The sequence below is a fragment of the Aristolochia californica genome, unplaced genomic scaffold, assembly GCF_029961685.1.
Source record: "Aristolochia californica isolate CCGP_79_NKW_82.1479 unplaced genomic scaffold, dmAriCali1.0.hap1 SCAF_6, whole genome shotgun sequence".
NCBI lineage: Eukaryota > Viridiplantae > Streptophyta > Magnoliopsida > Piperales > Aristolochiaceae > Aristolochia > Aristolochia californica.
This window is the reverse complement of record NW_027182257.1, coordinates 28119122-28136882: the sequence shown is the minus strand read 5'-3', so window position 1 is coordinate 28136882 and position 17761 is coordinate 28119122. Positions and strand designations below refer to the sequence as shown.

General features: G+C 41.7%; 1 protein-coding gene across 3 annotated transcripts; it reads right to left on the bottom strand.

The window, feature by feature from the left end:
• Positions 1-13112: 13112 nt before the first annotated feature.
• Positions 13113-16905, bottom strand: LOC137934732 (U-box domain-containing protein 4-like). Of its 3 annotated transcripts, none has more exons than XM_068779236.1 (3): positions 16790-16905; positions 16431-16677; positions 13113-14968 (listed from the first exon to the last, which is right to left on the bottom strand). In XM_068779236.1, the coding sequence occupies exon 3, from the start codon at positions 14957-14959 to the stop codon at positions 13283-13285; it is 1677 nt and encodes a 558-aa protein (XP_068635337.1). In that variant the 5' UTR covers positions 14960-14968; positions 16431-16677; positions 16790-16905; the 3' UTR covers positions 13113-13282. The 3 variants fall into 3 exon arrangements, with proteins under 3 accessions (XP_068635337.1, XP_068635338.1, XP_068635339.1); XM_068779237.1 differs by having other exon boundaries at positions 16431-16669; XM_068779238.1 differs by lacking the exons at positions 16431-16677; positions 16790-16905 and adding an exon at positions 15145-15161.
• Positions 16906-17761: the final 856 nt, after the last annotated feature.

The window sequence follows — 17761 nt, the reverse complement described above, 5'->3', positions numbered from 1 at the left end:
GAAAAACATTGTGGAACTTAAACCTTTTCGGCAGCTGCAATTTGTAGGCGAGGTTGCCTACACATTCAATGATAGGCAAGGGTCCTTCATATTTCTTCAAGAGACCTTTGTTCATGCTTCTTAGGTGACAAAATTGTTCAGGTCTGAGTTTGAGAAAGACCTGGTCACCGATATTGAAAGAAGACTCCCTCCTCTTCAAATCAGCATGTTTCTTCATCTTTTTAGCAGCCTTATGCAATAAGACCCGTGCCAGCTCCATTTTCTCTTTCCACCTCTTCGCCAGCTGATGAGCTGCTGGACTTTTTTGTGAAGTGTCTGGAAAGAGACCCATGAGAGCCAAAGGTTGTCGTCCTGTCGCCAACTCGAAAGGACTGTGCCCAGTTGATTCTGATTTCTGCAAATTGTATGAAAATTGGGCCACGTCTAACAAGTTTGGCCAATTTTTCTGATTTGCTGCAACAAAATGGCGTAAGTACTGTTCTAACAAAGCATTTACGCGCTCCATTTGGCCGTCACTTTGAGGATGAAAACTAGTGGAAAAACTTAGAGATGTTCCCATTAGTTTGAATAATTTGGTCCAGAATTTTCCTGTGAATCTGGGGTCATGATCACTAATGATCGTTGTGGGCAAACCCCAATGCTTCAGCACATGTGCCATGAAAGATCTAGCTGCTCCGTCTGTTGTACATTCACTTGGCACCGCTACGAATGTACCATACTTCGTAAATTTGTTTACCACCACCATGATAGACACCAGCCCATCTTTTTTATGTAATCCAGAGATGAAGTCTATTGAAATAGACTCGCACGACCGCTTTGGAATAGGTAAGGGTTGTAGTAAACCCCTAAGCTTGCGTTGTTCGATCTTATCTTGTTGACAGATAGGACACGTGCGCACAAACTCCTCCACATCATTTTCCATGTCTGGCCAATAATACTGGCCAGACAACAAGGCCAACGTCCTTCTTTGACCTGGATGTCCTGCCCACAAGGTATCATGGCATTCCCTCAAGAGGTCACACCGTAGGTTATCGTACTTTATCACATAAAGTCGATTACCTTTGGTCTTGAGCAATCCGCTGTCAAGCCAGAATCTTCTCGTCTCTCCCAAGGCAGCAACTTGTACAATGTTGTAAGCTTGGGCATCTTGGCGAAGTCCCATGCGAATCTTGTCTAGCAACACCGTACCAACTTGTGTAATGGCTTCTAAGGCTTGTAATCGCAAAGTTCCATATTCTATTTCTGTGCCAAGATGGTCTTCCATGCGCGCACGCTTGCCTTGCTCAAAGCGCCTATCTCCTGCACCTACGCTTGTGCTCTGCGCCTCTTCATGTACAGTTGCTACCGCACGACGCGTGGTGTGCATGAAGCAAGTGCCGTCAACTGCGGTATGCGGGGATTCAATCGCACGCGTCTTCTCCTATGCCGCATGTGTGCTTGATGCTGGTGCTTCCTGCACCATGTGCGCCAAGCTCTGGCTGCTCTCTTCCTCGTAAGAGTTAGGTGCATCCACCTTCCTGCTTAGTGCGTCGACAGCACCATTGGCCTTCCCTACCTTGTACATCATCTCAAAGTCAAACTCGACCAAGAAATCTTGCCACCGGGCCTGCTTTGGACAGAGTTTTTTCTACGTAAGAAAGTAACTAGAAGCGACGTTGTCAGTTCTTACAATAAATTTGGAGCCTAAAAGATAGTGCCTCCAAAGACGTAAACAATGTACTGCCGCCGTCATTTCTCTTTCTTGTACAGTGTACCGTTGCTCAGTTTCATTGAGCTTCCTACTCTCATAAGCGACTGGGTGTCCTTCCTGTTCTAGCACACCCCCAATGGCATAGTTTGAGGCATCGGTATGTACCTCAAATGGCTTGCTGAAATCAGCAAGGTGCAGCACTGGTTCAGCCATCATGGTATCCTTCAGCCGCTGGAATGCTCTGTGGCATGAGTTTGTCCATTGCCACTTTTGGTCTTTTTTGAGGAGGTCGGTCAAGGGGGATGCTATAGCTGAGAAACCCTTGATAAACCTCCTATAATAATTTGCTAGACCAAGGAAACTTCTAAGCTCATGCACCTTGGTAGGGTTTGACCAGTCACGTACAGTCTCCACCTTCTTGCTGTCCATCCATATCTGTCCTCCCCCTATCCAATGTCCAAGAAAGGACACCTCTTGCAACCCAAAAGAACACTTCTCTTCCTTGACATACAACTGATTGTGTCTCAATTTCTTGAACACCTTTCGAAGATGTTCTTTGTGCTCATCCATACTCTTGTTGTACACCACAATATCATCCAAATAAACAACGACAAACTTGTCCAAGTATTCAGAAAATACCTCGTTCATGAGAGTGCAGAATGTTGTTGGTGCGATGGTTAGGCCAAAGTGCATAACCATGAACTCGTAAGCCCCATATCTCATTACACAAGTAGCCTTCCCCTCGTCTCCTTCAGCAATCCGAACTTGGTAATAACCACTTCGTAAATCCAGTTTGGAGAAAACTCTAGCCTCCTTCAATTGATCAAAGAGATCAATAATAAGGGGAATAGGGTACCTGTTCTTTATAGTTACCTTGTTGAGCGCCCTATAGTCGATGTACAGTCTCATACTTCCATCCTTCTTAGTCTGAAACAGTATAGGGGCCCCATAAGGTGCTTTGCTTGGCTTTATGAACCCAGAATCCAGCAGCTCGCTGAGTTGTCTTCACAATTCGTACAACTCTTTGGGCGTTATTCGGTATGGTGCTTGTGCTGGCTTTCTTACTCCAGGTTCAAACTCTATGCGATGGTCCACTCCTCTCCTAAGTGATAATCTCGCTAGAGTTGTTCAGGTATGACATCTCTATACTCATGCAAAACGGTTTGTATCTCCTTAGGGGTAGGCATGGCCTCATCCTGCTCCATAGCACGAATAGAAGCAATGTAAGTAGAACAACCTTGTTTAAGACCTTTCTTAAGCTGTAGGGGTGATAGCATTAAGTCATTTTTTGTTACATCTTTGTTCTCAAGTTTAGAAACAGTACAAGGACTTTGCTCGTCTATAATCCCCGCTACCCCAACATTTGGCATTACAAAAGCCCTACAAACCGTGAAAAACTCCATGCCCAAAATTACCTTGAAATTGTCCATGCCAACAATGGTAAAATTCAGCAATCCTACCCACTTGGCTATCACCACCGGGACATTTTTGGCAATGCCATGGACTTCACGAGCAGCAGAATTTACAGCTTTCATTTTGCTCCCATCTTTCTCTCCTCGTATCCTTAGGTGCCTAGCCTCCTCCTCCGAAAGGAAGTTGTGGGTGGCCCCAGTGTCCACCATTGCTTTTACAGTATGTCTAGCAAGTGTTAGAGATATAAAAAGAAGTTCTCTTGAGGGTCTTACCAGAAGTGGAGTAGCCTTCTCCTCCTTGGAACGGACAACAGCAATGAGAAGGGTTAGAGAGCCCATCCTAGGCTCAATTCCTCCATTGTCCATTTCTGTTTGAGCAGCATTGAGGAGTCTCTTTTTAGGACAATCCCTCGCATATGAAACAATGGACCTTCTTCTTCTGTTTGTCCCCTCTCTTCTTCTCTTCTGGCCTAACCTTGGTGTCCTTTACCCATGACTTCTTCTCCCCTTTCTCCTTCTTCTTAAAATTTTTTTTGCCATTGTTATTTTCCCTAGACACTTTGTTTGCCGAATCATTCCTTCTCTCTTATTTGATTAACTTTTCAGCCGTAGATAAAGCTAAAACTAGTGTCTTTACCTCCCGTCTTCTCAATTCTTGCTCAGCCCATGGACGTAAGCCAGCAAGAAAGGAAAAGAGACGGTCCTCATCCGTCATGTTGGAGATACAAACCATAAGGGAAGTGGATTGTACATACTCTTTAATAGTACCTTTCTACGTTAATGCATGAAGTTCCTTCCTTGCTTGGTACTCGTCATCCTCCGAAAAGAACTGCCTCCGCAGCTCCCTCTTGAAATCTTCCCAAGTGTGGACGGGGTCCTCTCCCTCTTGCTCATCTCCCATGTGTCTTCTCCTCCAAAGAATAGTATCATCAGACAAGAACATGGCAGCCGTACTAACCTTAGCTTGCTCGTCGGTGAGCTTGCTAGCATGGAAGTATTGCTTCACTTGCCATAGAAAATTATCTATGACCTTTTTGTCTCTCTTTCCGTTGAAAGACTTTGGCTCAGGCACCTTTATCTTTGCTTGTGTGTGAACAGCCCCTCCATTTGCCAAGGCTTGTTCGTACAAAGTGAGTCTTGCCCGCAACTCACCAGAGAGGTCTTTGACGTCCTTCCCCAATCGTTCCATCTCCATCCTCATGACAGCCATAGCCGAATGGATGTCCTCCTCAAATCCTCTCAGCCAATTCGGAGTTGGCTGATGCTCATCAATCGTCCTTTGAACAAACTCCTCCCAGTTCATACAAAGGTTTTCAACACTGTCCAAACGATGTTCAAGAGTAGAAAAAAGAAAGTTAACATCACTTACTTGTTCTTTGCTTCTTGAAGCATCTTTTCCACTTGTGGAAGCCATTGATTGCAACCTGGCTCTGATACCAGTTGTCACGCGGTTAGATTTAGGCTAAGTCCGTCTAGCCAAGTGGAATATCTACCCCGTGCGGCCTAGTCCTTCCCAAGAACTAGTCAGCCTCCTTGAGCCTCGGATCCTCCAACCAATACTTCACACTAGAAGTTGCAAGCCAAAAAGGACAACAAAAAGACCAAGATATAGAAGAGAAAAGCCAACTTTGTATTGAGAATACAAGATTACAAAAGGTGGCCAAACACTCTTGAAAGCCAAGGTCGAAAAATTCTTAGCATTCTTTGCTCTTCAAGTGTATAGAGAGAGTTTTTAGCCTTGACCTTCAAGAGTGTTTGGCCACCCTTTGTAATCTTGTATTCTCAATACAAAGTTGCCTTTTCTCTTCTATATCTTGGTCTTTTCGTTGTCCTTTTTGGCTTGTAACTTCTAGTGTGAAGTATTGGTTGGAGGATCCGAGGCTCAAGGAGGCTGACTAGTTCATATCAGAGCAACATTCCATCTATGGAGTACACAAGTGGAGATGTAGCAACAAGAGGTATGGAGACATTCTCTGAAAACGATTTACGTTTTGGTGATTTCAAGTTCAGGCTTGTTAGCTTGGAAAATCAGCTTCAAGACTGGAGGAGTTCGTACGTTGTGCATGGCCTACACCCTGTCCCTGACTGGTTCCAAGGGTTTGAGGACAACATACTTAGTGCCATGGCAGTGATGCGAGCTGAAATCTAGAGAGTGGATGGAGATGTTAAGACCATCGACGAAGAAGTTGGAACAAGACTCACCCTATGCGAGAGAGTCTTTGTGAATGGAGAAGGTTCGCAAGGAGGTACCAAGATCAGGATATGCTAGAAAAAGGCAGCAAAGAGGCGCCAGTTCCAGTACTGCTGGGAGAGATAGCAGAGAGGCGCCAGATCCGGTGCTGCTTTCCAGTAATTTTTGGGAAAGGCAACAGGGAGGCTCCAATTTCGGTTCTACTGGGAGAGACAGCAAAGAGGCGCCAGATCCGGTGCTGCTATCCTGGTGTTGTTGGGAGAGGCAGCAGGGAGGTGCTAGTTCCGGTACTACTGGGAGAGACAGCAGAGAGGCACCAGATCCGGTGCTACTTTCCAAAAATTGTTGGGAAAGGGAAAGGCAACACAGAGGCGCCAATTCCGGTACTGCTGGGAGAGACAATAGAGAGGCGCCAGATCCGGTGCTGCTTCCCAGGAACTGCTAGAAGAGGCAGCACGGAGTTGCCAGATCCGGTGCTGCTGGGAGAGATAGCAAAAAGGCGCCAGATCCGGTGCTGCTTTCCAGAAACTGCTGGGAAAGGCAGCAGGGAGGTGCCAGTTTCGGTACTGCTAGGAGAGACAGCAGAGAGGCGCCAGATCCGGTGCTGCTTTCCAGGAACTGCTGGGAGAGGCAACATGAAGATGCCAGATCCGGTGCTTCTGGGAGAGATAGCAGGGAGGTGCCAGATCCGGTACTGCTTTCCAGGAATTGCTAGCAGAGGCAACGAGCCAACCAAGAGTGGGTGGCATATGGTGATGACGCGCAGACGAGGACGTCTGCATTATGGCGGTGGGAGTATGAGACGAGAAGGTTATGGCTCGACGATGGATACTTCCATGCTAGCAAGCTCAGCCCAAAGCAAGCTCGGTGGCAAGTTTTCTTGGCCGAGTTTGACTCTGAGATGAGGTACAAGGTGGGGAAAGCCTATGCTGTTGCAGATACCTTAAGCAGAAAAATGGATTTTGCTATACCTTTTGATGGAGAAAAGGGCACAAGGGTATTGGCGCATATACAACGCACAACACCAGATTGCATTGGTGGAACACGCTCAGAAACAGAATTCGTGCATGCAGCAGACGCAGAGGCACGTGTAGCGCTATGTGAACAGTGCTCAGTAACCTCAACGTGTAATGCGACAAGCGGCAGACCCTTCAAGCGCATCATGTGCAATGCGGTAGCGGCTACGCGAGATGGATATACGCGCAACACATACATTGACACTTGCTTCACGTGCACCACGCGCGGTGCAGTAGCAGCAAAACCTGATGAGGCGCACGACGCATGCGTAGGCGTAGGAGACATGCGCTTTGCGCAAGGCACGCATGTGCACAGGCAGGACCATCTTGTCGCAGAAATGAAAAATGAGACTTTGCGATTGCGAGCCTTAACAGCAATTACACATGTTAGTACTTTGTTGCTAGACTGGATTCACACTAGACTTCACCAAGACACCCAGGCCTACAACATTGTGCAAGCTACAACCTTGGGAGAGATGAGAAGACTATGGCTTGATGACAGATTGCTCAAGACCAAAGGTAATCGACTTTATGTGCCTAAGTAAGATAACCTACGACATGACCTCTTGAGGGAATGCCATGATACCTGGTGGGGCAGGACAACCAGGCCAAAGACGGACGTTGATCTTGTTCTCTTGCCAGTATTATTGGCTGGACATGGAGAGCTATGTGGAGGAGTTTGTGCGCACATATCTTATCTGTCAACAAGATAAGATTGAACAAAGAAAGCCCAGAGGCATGTTACAGCCTTTGCCCATTCCAAAACGGTTGTGGGAGTCTATTTCAATGGACTTCATTTCTGGTTTGCGCAAGCAGGACGAGCTAGGGTCTATCATGGTAGTGGTGGACTAGGTTACGAAGCACGGAATATTTGTAATAGTGCTAAGTGATTGTATAGCAGAGGAAGCTGCTCGAGCTTTCATGGCACAAGTGGTGAAGCACTGGGGTGTGCCCACAACGGTCATCAGTGATCGTGACCCCAAATTCACAAGAAAATTCTGGACCGAGTTATTTAAACTATTGGGAACAACTCAAAAATTTTCCACTAGTTTTCATCCTCAAACAGAACTTATAAAGACTGAGAGGAGCGCAAAAAGGGGAAGCCCCGGAGGATGCATTACTTGGCAAAGTGGCAGGGTCAATCGGAAAGCGAGGCAACATGGCAAGACACTGTCGAGTTGTAGCAATCCAAGAAGGAGGTGTCCCACTATCGCCAGGGGATGTAGACGAGGGCATCTGGCTAATGGCGGTGGGAGTATGAGATGGGGGATGAAGCCATGGTGTGGCCAGACACCAAGGCCGAAGACTGTGCAAGTCCAGTGCACAACAATAGTAGCGACGGCCAAAGCCAAGTGCAATGGCACAGCCCAGAGGGGCACACGCATATGGCCGGCCCGGAATCAGCTGCAGCGGAAGAAGACGTACTTGTTCTTGCCAAACGGATGGCCAAGCAGCAAGGTGCACAACAACCCCAACAGCTGGCCAAGACACAAGGTAGCACGCCAACAAGCACGTGGAGGAGGGTCGAAATGGGGTTGCAGCAAATAGGTGCGCAGGCGGACCGAAATGGGGCTTTGATACCATGACAGCAGCTAGCCAATACAACTCAACAGATCAGTTTGTAAGGTGCGGAAAGTTACCGCCTACAAGAGTGGACAAAACCACTCTGACACTAGGTATCCTTCTCAATATGAGATGGAAGGTGAAGAAGTTGAGGAAGAGAAACCCAAAAAAAAAAAACAATTGTTCTTAAAGCCAAGATGAGTGTTGAAAGCAACTCTAGTGAAGAAAGATCTAGTAAATAAGGATAACTTCCATAGAGGTGGCATATAATTATAATTATACAAACAGGTTTGTAACCGTTTATGTTTTTTTTTTTTTGAAACATGTAGCCCTAAGGGCACTATAGTCATTGTAAACACTTATACATAACTATAAATACAACCTCAAGGCATGAAGTAGAGTATTCAAGTCTCTTCCTCTTGGCTCAAATTCGTCCTTATACCTCTCTCTCTTTTACGCTTCTTTCTTCCCCTTGGCTTCTTCTCTCCTCTCTCCCATGAGCTAGACTTCCTCTCTTCTCTACTTCCCTTGGAATCTCTTCTATTTATGTGTTGGCCCTAGAAACCAACATGGTATCAAAGCGGGCAAAAATCTAAGATAGAAAAGGAGAAGAAGATGGAGATGAAAGGGAGGAAGAAGAAGAAGAAAAACAAAAACGAAAAAAGAGGAGGTTCTCCTTCCTTGTAGTTTCAATCCCAATTCTTGTTTTTATTTGTTTTCTAACCTCTCTTACCGTATGTTTTATATAACTAATTATATACCGTTGGAAAGCTAATTGACTCTAGTTTTTAAATCAAGAGGAATTGTTGGAATCAGATTTTTTTATAAAGAAAAATTGATATATGAAGCAGTAAAGGTCAAATAGTAGAAAAGTTTCATGTTCAAGGTGAAAACCTCAACTTTCTAAATTATATCTCAAAAGAAAGCAATGTGACTCTATTTTCTAGATCAATAAACTATTTCTCAACATGATCTTTCTAGAGAGAAATATTCACATTGGAAGAATCAAAGTTAATACCGGAATCCAGTTAGATGCGAAAATCCGAATTTAAGTAGAATTTTTTGTTTCACTTTTTGAGTTGCTAAGTATCTTTCCTTCCTTAAAAGTTTCTTTTATTTGATCTCACATTACATTAGTTTCCTTAAGATAAGTCTTTCTCATTATGAGTTTAGTTTTTTTTTTGGACAAAATCTGAAAATTTTGAATTAGAAAGTCTTGTTTCCTCATTCTAAGTTTCAAATATTAGTATCTTAAATCTCCCTTTTTTCAGAATTTATCTCTCAAATATTTTCTTTCCAAATTGGTCAAGTAGTGTTAGAAAAGTAATTGGTAAGAAGTCTAATTTTAGAAATTTTCTATTACTATGTTCCATCTTACAAATTTCTTATTGGAGATTTTTTTTAAAGTTTTCTCAATCATCATATTCATAGAAGAATTATTTTTTATCTCCCTCTTGAGTCAAACTTGGTTGTTTTTTAACCATCTATTGGCCTAAGAGTGCCTCCTTCTTACTTGGCAATAAGAAGAGTAGCACTGTGCACCTCCTTCCATTTGAAGTATGAGAGTTGATATTTTTTTATTCACACCCTAATTCCTCAAAATACTTTCTTCAATTTATGTTTGTTAAAATCACTTCAAAGCAATGCCTATAGACCTACTACCTAAAAGTATAGGAGTGTGCAAAACATCAAGTTGGAGTCAAGTCTTTTATTTTTCACCAAGTGGTTATTTGTGTTTAAGCTACCTTTAAAAGTGAGTAGTTTCTATGTTGTGCCCTCTATTTGGGCTATTTTTCACCTTTAAAAGTGAGTGGAGTGCATTTCAGACTATGACCATTTTGACTAATTTATGGAGCTTTATCGTGTGGCTAGGAGTGATTTTTCTTCTCTCATCATTATGTTGTGCAAGTTTGGTCTCTTGGTAAAAAACAAAGAGATCTCCAGCTTGAGGCGGAGAAGTACAAGAAATTGGTAACCAATAATGAAGAGTTTCACATGTTTTATATAACTAGGATATCCAAGGGGGATAACAAGATAAAAAACTACAAGAAAGATGTGAACAGAGCAAAATGAATCATGACAAGGCAATCAAAAAATTCTTTTCTAGATGCACAAAATTAGAATTTAATTTCAAGCACACAAGTTTCTTGACCAAGATTATTTTCAAATGTTAAGTTACAAACACTAACTTGAGGGGGAGTGTTAAAAGACATGCTCACGTGTAGGTTGGCATGGCTAGTAAATAAAGAAAACTTCTATAGAGATGACATAAAATTATAATTATGCAAACTGGTTTGTGTCCTTTTATGTCCTTTTCCTTTTGAAGCATGTAGCCCTAAGAGCATTGTAGTCATTGTAAACACCTATACACAACTATAAAGACAGCCTCAAGGCATGGAATAGAGTATTCAAGCCTCTTCCTCTTGGCTCAAATTTATCCTTATACCTCTTTTTTTTTTTCCTTTTCTTTCTTTCCCTTGGTTTCTTCTCTCCTTTCTCCCATGAGCTAGAGTTATTCTTTTCTCTCCTTCCCTTGGGATTTCTTTTATTTATGTGTTAGCCCTAGAAATCAATAGTTAGGAGGAAAGCCAAAAGGAAAAGGTGTTGACGGTTGTGTTGTGGAGAAGATAAGTGGGTTTACCTACAACTTGTCTTCAGTCTTTAATGGACCTAATGAATATGGTAATTAACCATATTAATAAGTGGGTTTACCTACAACTTGTCTTTAGTCTTTCATGGACCTAATTAATATGGTAATTTACCATGGGACTAAGAGATAATGCATATGATTAATGTTTACAAAAAATTGTCAAGAGCAAATCCTTGATATCCACTTAGGGAGAATTAGTGAAGATTTCCTATTTTATTTGATGGGTGTCCTAGGGAAAGACAAACCCTTTTTATATTAGAGTAACATTTGGAGAAAAAAACAAAAGATGGTACTTTACTTTGGGCACGATTATGTCTCATTTTTATTTGTTTTAAGGAAGCTTCTTGTGTCAGTACAAGACACTGGTCCGAGTAATATAAACCATCTGAGTTCTTTTAACAAGCTCTTTCATATCTACTATTGAGGTGGGACACAGCCATAACAATGGGACTAAGAGATCTCCTGAACAAACAAATGTCAAATTCTATATGGGAAACTTGAACTTATTATTCTGCACAACTAAAATGGACTACTTCAAGAACAGCATTCACAAGATTTTAATTTATTAATGGTTATAAACAAAAATATTGTATTGGAGGAAATTCATATTAAAACAGCTCATTGGAAGTAAAACACCGTTAAATAAATTGAAACTTGGCTATCAAATTAAATTAATGGGATTCTATTCTCGTACCCAAAAATAAAAAGAGATGAATTAATAAGCAGAGGAGAAGGAGAAGATTTTCGAGGAAGAGGAGACGACAGACGATGACAACGGGGCGATGCGACGGCGTATGCGAACGTGAACGGAAAATGGGTACGACAAACGGGGCAAGCGATGGGTTAGGCGACAAATGAGTAGAGAGGAAAATAGCAGGGGTCGAGGAACGCAACCTTTCGCCTCTGCCGTTGATGAAGATGGGACGGTCCGGATGTGATTTTCGTATTCTTAGTATCGTAACAATTTCGTACATGATCAAGCCTGTAATCAGGGGAGTCTTCCGGTGCGCTCAAGCATTATGTACGCTTATGTGCGTTCATTTGAGGTGAGCCGTTTGATCGTTCAAATTTTGATCGAATGTGATCTATTTTAAAATTATTAAAAAATTTACCACCGAGCCAAAGAGGAAGCAGAACGAGGTCCAGGTGCTCCGAAGGGGAAGGGAAAGAGAGCTCAACGCTTCCGCTGGAGGAGGGAGAAGTCGCCATTGACTGTTCATTGCCGGTGGATCCTCTTCCTCCGATAACAGGTATGCTTCTATTTTTCTTTATGCTTCTTTTCCCTTTTTTTTTTTGTTTAAATCTCTTTTCTCCACTTTTCCGCCCGCTCCATTCCTCTGCTTCTTCATCTTTTCCTATCGCTTTATAGTTTCTTATTCCCATTCGTGATTTTCTCCCTTCCCTTTTATTCTAAATTTATTTTCTTCTTGTCCTCCAATCTGTTTCAATGTTTTCTTCTTTCCTTCGGAATAGCTTTCCTTCTTTGGGGAAGGAACAAAACAGAACTTCCGTCCGATTAAGGCTTTGCGACTGAAGCAGTTCAATAGATTTTCTTTTTTCATATATTTTAATTTGTGTATAATTTTATCCTTCTAAAACAGAGTGATTTGGTTTTGTAAAATTTACACAATCTTATTTGTATTCAGCATTTTGGTCTATAATATGTGCTTCCATTTTTCCTACGACCTGAAGCTTCTTCTTTCTCTGGTTGCTCTCATATTCGATGGTAGTGATTTGGTTTTGTACCTGAAACTTGCTTAATGTAACTTAGCTTTTCTTGTAGTGTGAGTAAACTATCGTCTTTTTTTTTTTTTTTAGTTTCTGCAGTTTCTTGTTATCGGCCGTCAAAGAATTCGAATGATTAAAAGTAACCCTTTCTTTCCCAGCAACTGTTAGGCTGGCTTCTTTGTTTCTCTTCTGTGGAGAATTACCGGCAGAAATAAGAGTTTTAACAGTTCATCTCGGTTGCCGACTAGTAGAACATTTAAAGAACTAACGCACCCTAATGATTCACAGGTCAGGAATTTCTCAGAACACTGAGGTCTCATTAACGAAACCGAAGAGAGAAGAACCTTACTCATGGACCCACCCTGTAAACAAAAACCCACCTCACATGGTTGTTTTTCTACCTACAATTTAAAAAAATAAAAAATAAAGACAAGGTAGAAGAAGAAGAAGAAGAAGAAGATAGTGATGATATAACAATGATGAAGATGGAGACGAAGAATCATAAAATCAAATAGCATATTTGCAGTGGAAACTTTTTCCGAAAGTGGGGACGATGATGACAATGATGACCATTACAAGCAGCTAATAGAATTTGCAAGTTGCACGAGATGACGCTAATCTATGATGCAACTGAGAAATAGAACCAAGACAGAACCAAACCAGTGGTGTCAGTTGATCTTAACAATGGAGGGCATTAGAAATCAAACCAACAATCAAAGAACACGGCTGAAGCCGCTCACCTACCCCTGCTGTTGCTGCAAAAACCTCAAATGAAAGAAGAAAAGTCCCAACACCAGAAGAAGGAGAGCTACAATTACCAGATATGGAAGGAAAACAGAAAAGAACAAAGTGCAGATTACTTACCGGGCAGTAGATCTTCCATTCACGTTAGCAGTTTAATACAAAGTGAAGAACATGTTGAAACATGATTAAATAAAATACAAGTTAAATAATCACTTTACTTCACATTTTCCCACATACTTCGTTTCATAAAGGGTATGAAACAGAATATGCTACAGTTCATGTTTCCATCTATTTCCTGCTAAACAAACTTCGCAGTTTTCCTCTCTCCAGTCTCTCTAGCAGCTTCTTCGCTCCAGGTATCTCCATCTCACTGAGCTTCTTTAGATACCCAATAGCCCCATAAGAAATCATCAACTTCTTGCATCTTTTACTTGAGGATAGAGACCCCAGACATGAAACAGCATACTTCTTTGCTGTGTTTTGTGGACTAGGATCAAGCAATTGGACAAGATATGGCACACTCTTCTCGTCCCTCTTTACTTCACGACTGTTCTGTGATACATTTAGTAAGCAACAAATTGCTTGAGCTGCAACCTCCCTGGCACCGTTGGTTTTCGCCTCAAGCATCTTAATAAGAAAGGGAATGCACCCAGCTTCACCAACCATTTTCTTCATCTCAACTGAACTGCATATTCTACATATAGCAGATGCCGCAGCTTGTTGAGCACCTAATGAACCTACTTTAAGCACATGAAGCAAACGAGGTAGAAGACCAAATGCAACCAACCCCTCCAAGGAAACAGAACTCACTAGATTTCTCAAAGCAGCGACCGCAGATTCTTGTGGTAATGGACCATCAAGATAGGACAAGAGGCTTCGAATCCCTCCTTCAGAAACAACAGCGCGTCTAAGATTATCATTACTAGCTGTTAGATTCTGCAAGCATTCGGCTGCATACTCCTTGGAGCCCAACAAGATTCCGCAATCAAAGAGATCAACCATGACCTTGATAATCCCTTCTTCAGCAAGATTTTGTCTTACTTCGGGTACTGCTGAAATGTTCTTCAAAGCGCCTGCTGCTGCAGCCTGAGAAACTGATTCTCCCATCCTACAAATGTCAATCAGTGGACGCACCCCTCCATGTCCAACAATGCAACGAGCTGTCTCGGCTGACATGGATAACCTCTGAAGAGAAATTGTTGCCTTCTCTTTACCCACAGAGCTTCCTGATTCAACTAGTCTGATAAGAGGTGGTAGAACTCCTTCAGAAACGAGCAAATTCTCACAACTCCCAGATTCTGCCAGGGAACATATTACGGTGACAGCCTTCTCTCTAATCCTCGGAGAGGTGGCTGTGATCAATTGGATGAGTGCATATATATTGCTCCTACCCATGACGGACAATACATTCTTCTCATCTTCCTTCATGACATCTACAAGCATATCAAGAGCTCGGAGCTTAGCTTCAAGATGGCCGATCTGAAGCCTAGCAAGCAGCTCCCTTAAGTTCCATGAGGTCTCATCAGGTTCAGCAGCACGAGCTACAGACAACGGTAAAGTAGCCTCCCCAAGTACCCCAGACTTAATCAAAAGCCCACAGTCTCGCAAATTCAGGTCCAGCTTTGCTACCAAGGCATCCAGATCACTTTGCATCTGAAGTTTTCCCGTATATCTGTCCTCCATGCAGCAATTGGCCAATTCAATAGTCTCACTTACGCTGTCGGCAACAGCTTGTAATTGCTCCCTGCAGAGGGCATTCTTCGAGAAGCACGGGTGGCTGGACAAATCACACAAACGGGACGGCATCTTTTCTAATTTGGAGATAATGGTCTTCCATCGGCCAGGAAAACTCTTTACGGATCTCGCGCTCTCGAGTGCCTTGGGAACGAGTGCTCGGACACGAGACAGACACTCTTCAGCAGATTGCTGTTGGGCATCTGCTATCTTCTCCCCTTCTTCAACCATTGCAGTGATCTGGTACACAAAAAGAACCAGAAACTAAGTTCAGAAAGAAAAGCAAGGAGAACATTAATGGGCTTTAAAGAAAGGAAGAAGATGATCAGCAAAGAACAAAATAAAAGGCTAGAAGGGTTTCCAGAATCTTGCAAATCACAGATAACTTGTTTTTATGAAAACAACGCAATACCGACCGAATCAAAACAAGTTATCTGGGTTTCCACAATCTTGCAAATCACAGATAACTTGTTTTTATGAAAACAACACAAGACCGACCGAATCGAAGTGCACAAAGCAAGACCACTGACTCCCCCACAAGCATTAAATAAGGAAGGTGAAAAACAAAGGCACCTGGACGGCACTCACCAGCTTTCAAATGGTTCTGGTTACATATTAGAATACTTTTTTAGGCAGAAACAAGCAACACGGACCCAGATACAGTTTCAAGCTTACGTTTCAGCAGAAACGATCCAGAGGGTGACTTTGGAAAACCGTACTTCTTCCACGCACTTTATCACAAGATTTTATCTTCGACCATACGGGATGGATCCAACCGTCAAATCAAGCTAGATATGCCAAGAGAGAAATAGCTTATAAATTTATTAGGTCGGCAGCGACCAGCGATAGCAGATAAATGAAATCAAACTGGGGTTTTATGCTAAGCCAATCGTTAAGATAATTGCTCTGTTTTTTCTGTAAAAGTTGTCTCCTCCTAAGAGGCGAACCGAACCAACCGACAGGCGTAGGATACTCTTATGAAGACTCATCTCAGCTAAAGTGTACCAGATGCCCCATGGTACGCCCTGCAGGACATTCAACATTCAAAAGTTTGGAAAGGACAAAACAGCCCTCCGAATAGATTAGAACCAACGGCTACTAAATCAGGGTTTTCTCGCTCCTTCCTCATACAACTCCATACTCACCGACGCAAATTAGTTCTAAATTACAAACTTAAAGAGGAGTTACAGTTCAAGGAATTTTCCCTTTTCTTTTTGCTTGCACGGGTTCAAAAGACTTGATTTCATAAGGAGAAGAATGAAGTAATACAACATTCAAGCTTCAGCTTTTGATTAATTAATTAATAAAAAATAAAAGAGTAGGGATTGCTTGCTCGGAGAAGAAAAAATAAAAAATAAAACTGCAAGCTTCAGCTTCGGATTAATTAATTATCAGACTATGAAACGTTCGGCAGAGTGTTTACGAACAATGCGACTTATGCCTTTACCGACACTGTTTTGTTAACAATTTGTGCTACCTTAAAAATCAGATTTTGCACTTTTGCATTACGAAACTACAGCAGAGAAAGACGTGGCTTTGAAGAGAAGATAAACGTCTTCCTCATCTCAGAAGACCCGATAACCTTTGCAACCGAAAATTTAAAAAAAAAAAAAAGAAAAACACACACAGAAAACAAATCCAAGAATTTTCTGGAAAGAAAAGGTAGCAAACAACAGAAAAGAGGGAAAAACTCGGAATATACCTGAAACAAGGAACAACGGCTTTTTGAAAGTTTACTCCCACTCCAACAGCAACTCGCTTCTCTCCTCAACAAGGCACTGAAAAGAAAACTCTGCACTTTTCTCTTCTCTTTAAGAGCAAAAATGATGGGAAATTTTGACAAAACTCACTAATTGGTGAAGCGTCGAAGTGAATGGAGCAGCAAAGTATAAAAACCGACCAACTTGCGGAAGAGCGCTTCAGCTTCTGCTTCTGTTCGAACTGCGCAACTGAACAAACTGTTTAAGAAAAAAAATACAGAGAAGAACAGAGAAAGACACAAATAGTTCAAAGAGATGGAACTAATATAAAAATGGAGCAAGAACCAGATTGAAATCGAACCACGAGAGTAGATTCCCGAAAGAGACAATCGCATGGAATGCTCTTCGCTCTTCTCCAAAGCAGGCCTCTCTCAGTGTTTCAGTGTCTCCATTCCATGAAAAGCGAGGACCTCCCAGTATTTTGTTTGTGTTTTTTAATCTGGATATCCGTTTCAGGCATATTAAAGGTGGAGCAGATTAGGGAATCGGACGGCTGGCATTCCGGCGGCAGGAGGAAAGTCTACCGTTCTGACTAGGAAAAAAGTTTGAAATAGATTGTGTTTAAAAAACGCGTCGTTATTTGAAAGAGCTGTCGTTCCCGAGGATAAGCCACGTGCAATGAGGTGAACGGTCAGTAAGAGTTTTTAAAATGTTTCTTTTTGAATTGGACGGGGTCGCTTTCGATGCAGACCTAAGCCAGTCGACTTAGATGTAAATAATCATCCATCAAGTGGCTTTCCTACATTATAAAATATTTAATATTTAAAACATTCAATATTTATCTAAATTAATGAATAATACAAGCATACTAAGGGATCAATAAAAAATTAAACATAAATGATTTTTAATTCAAGAAAAAAACTATGTACAAACACCCGGCATAGATATCTTCAGTGTTGTTTCTTGTTTATAGTCAGACTTACATGTAATTTACATTGTAGATGTCAGGTAGCATAAAATTGAAGCATCCATATAATTTATTATGATAAAAAAAATATATATTACTTACAATAATATTTCATAAAATTTTAATTTATATCAAAAATATGTTTTTTCGATTTAAATCCATCTAAGCTAGGTGTTAACTTATAGCTTGGTTTATTTTTTTAAATTATTTTTTATCATATGTGTTCATCATTCATGGTCATTTAGTTTTTAATAAATATATTAAAATAATGACATAAATATAAACATATTGTAGCAAATAGCATTCAAATAAATAATGTATTTTTATAAAAAAAAAAACTAATATTGGTTGGAGTGGTCCAATGTA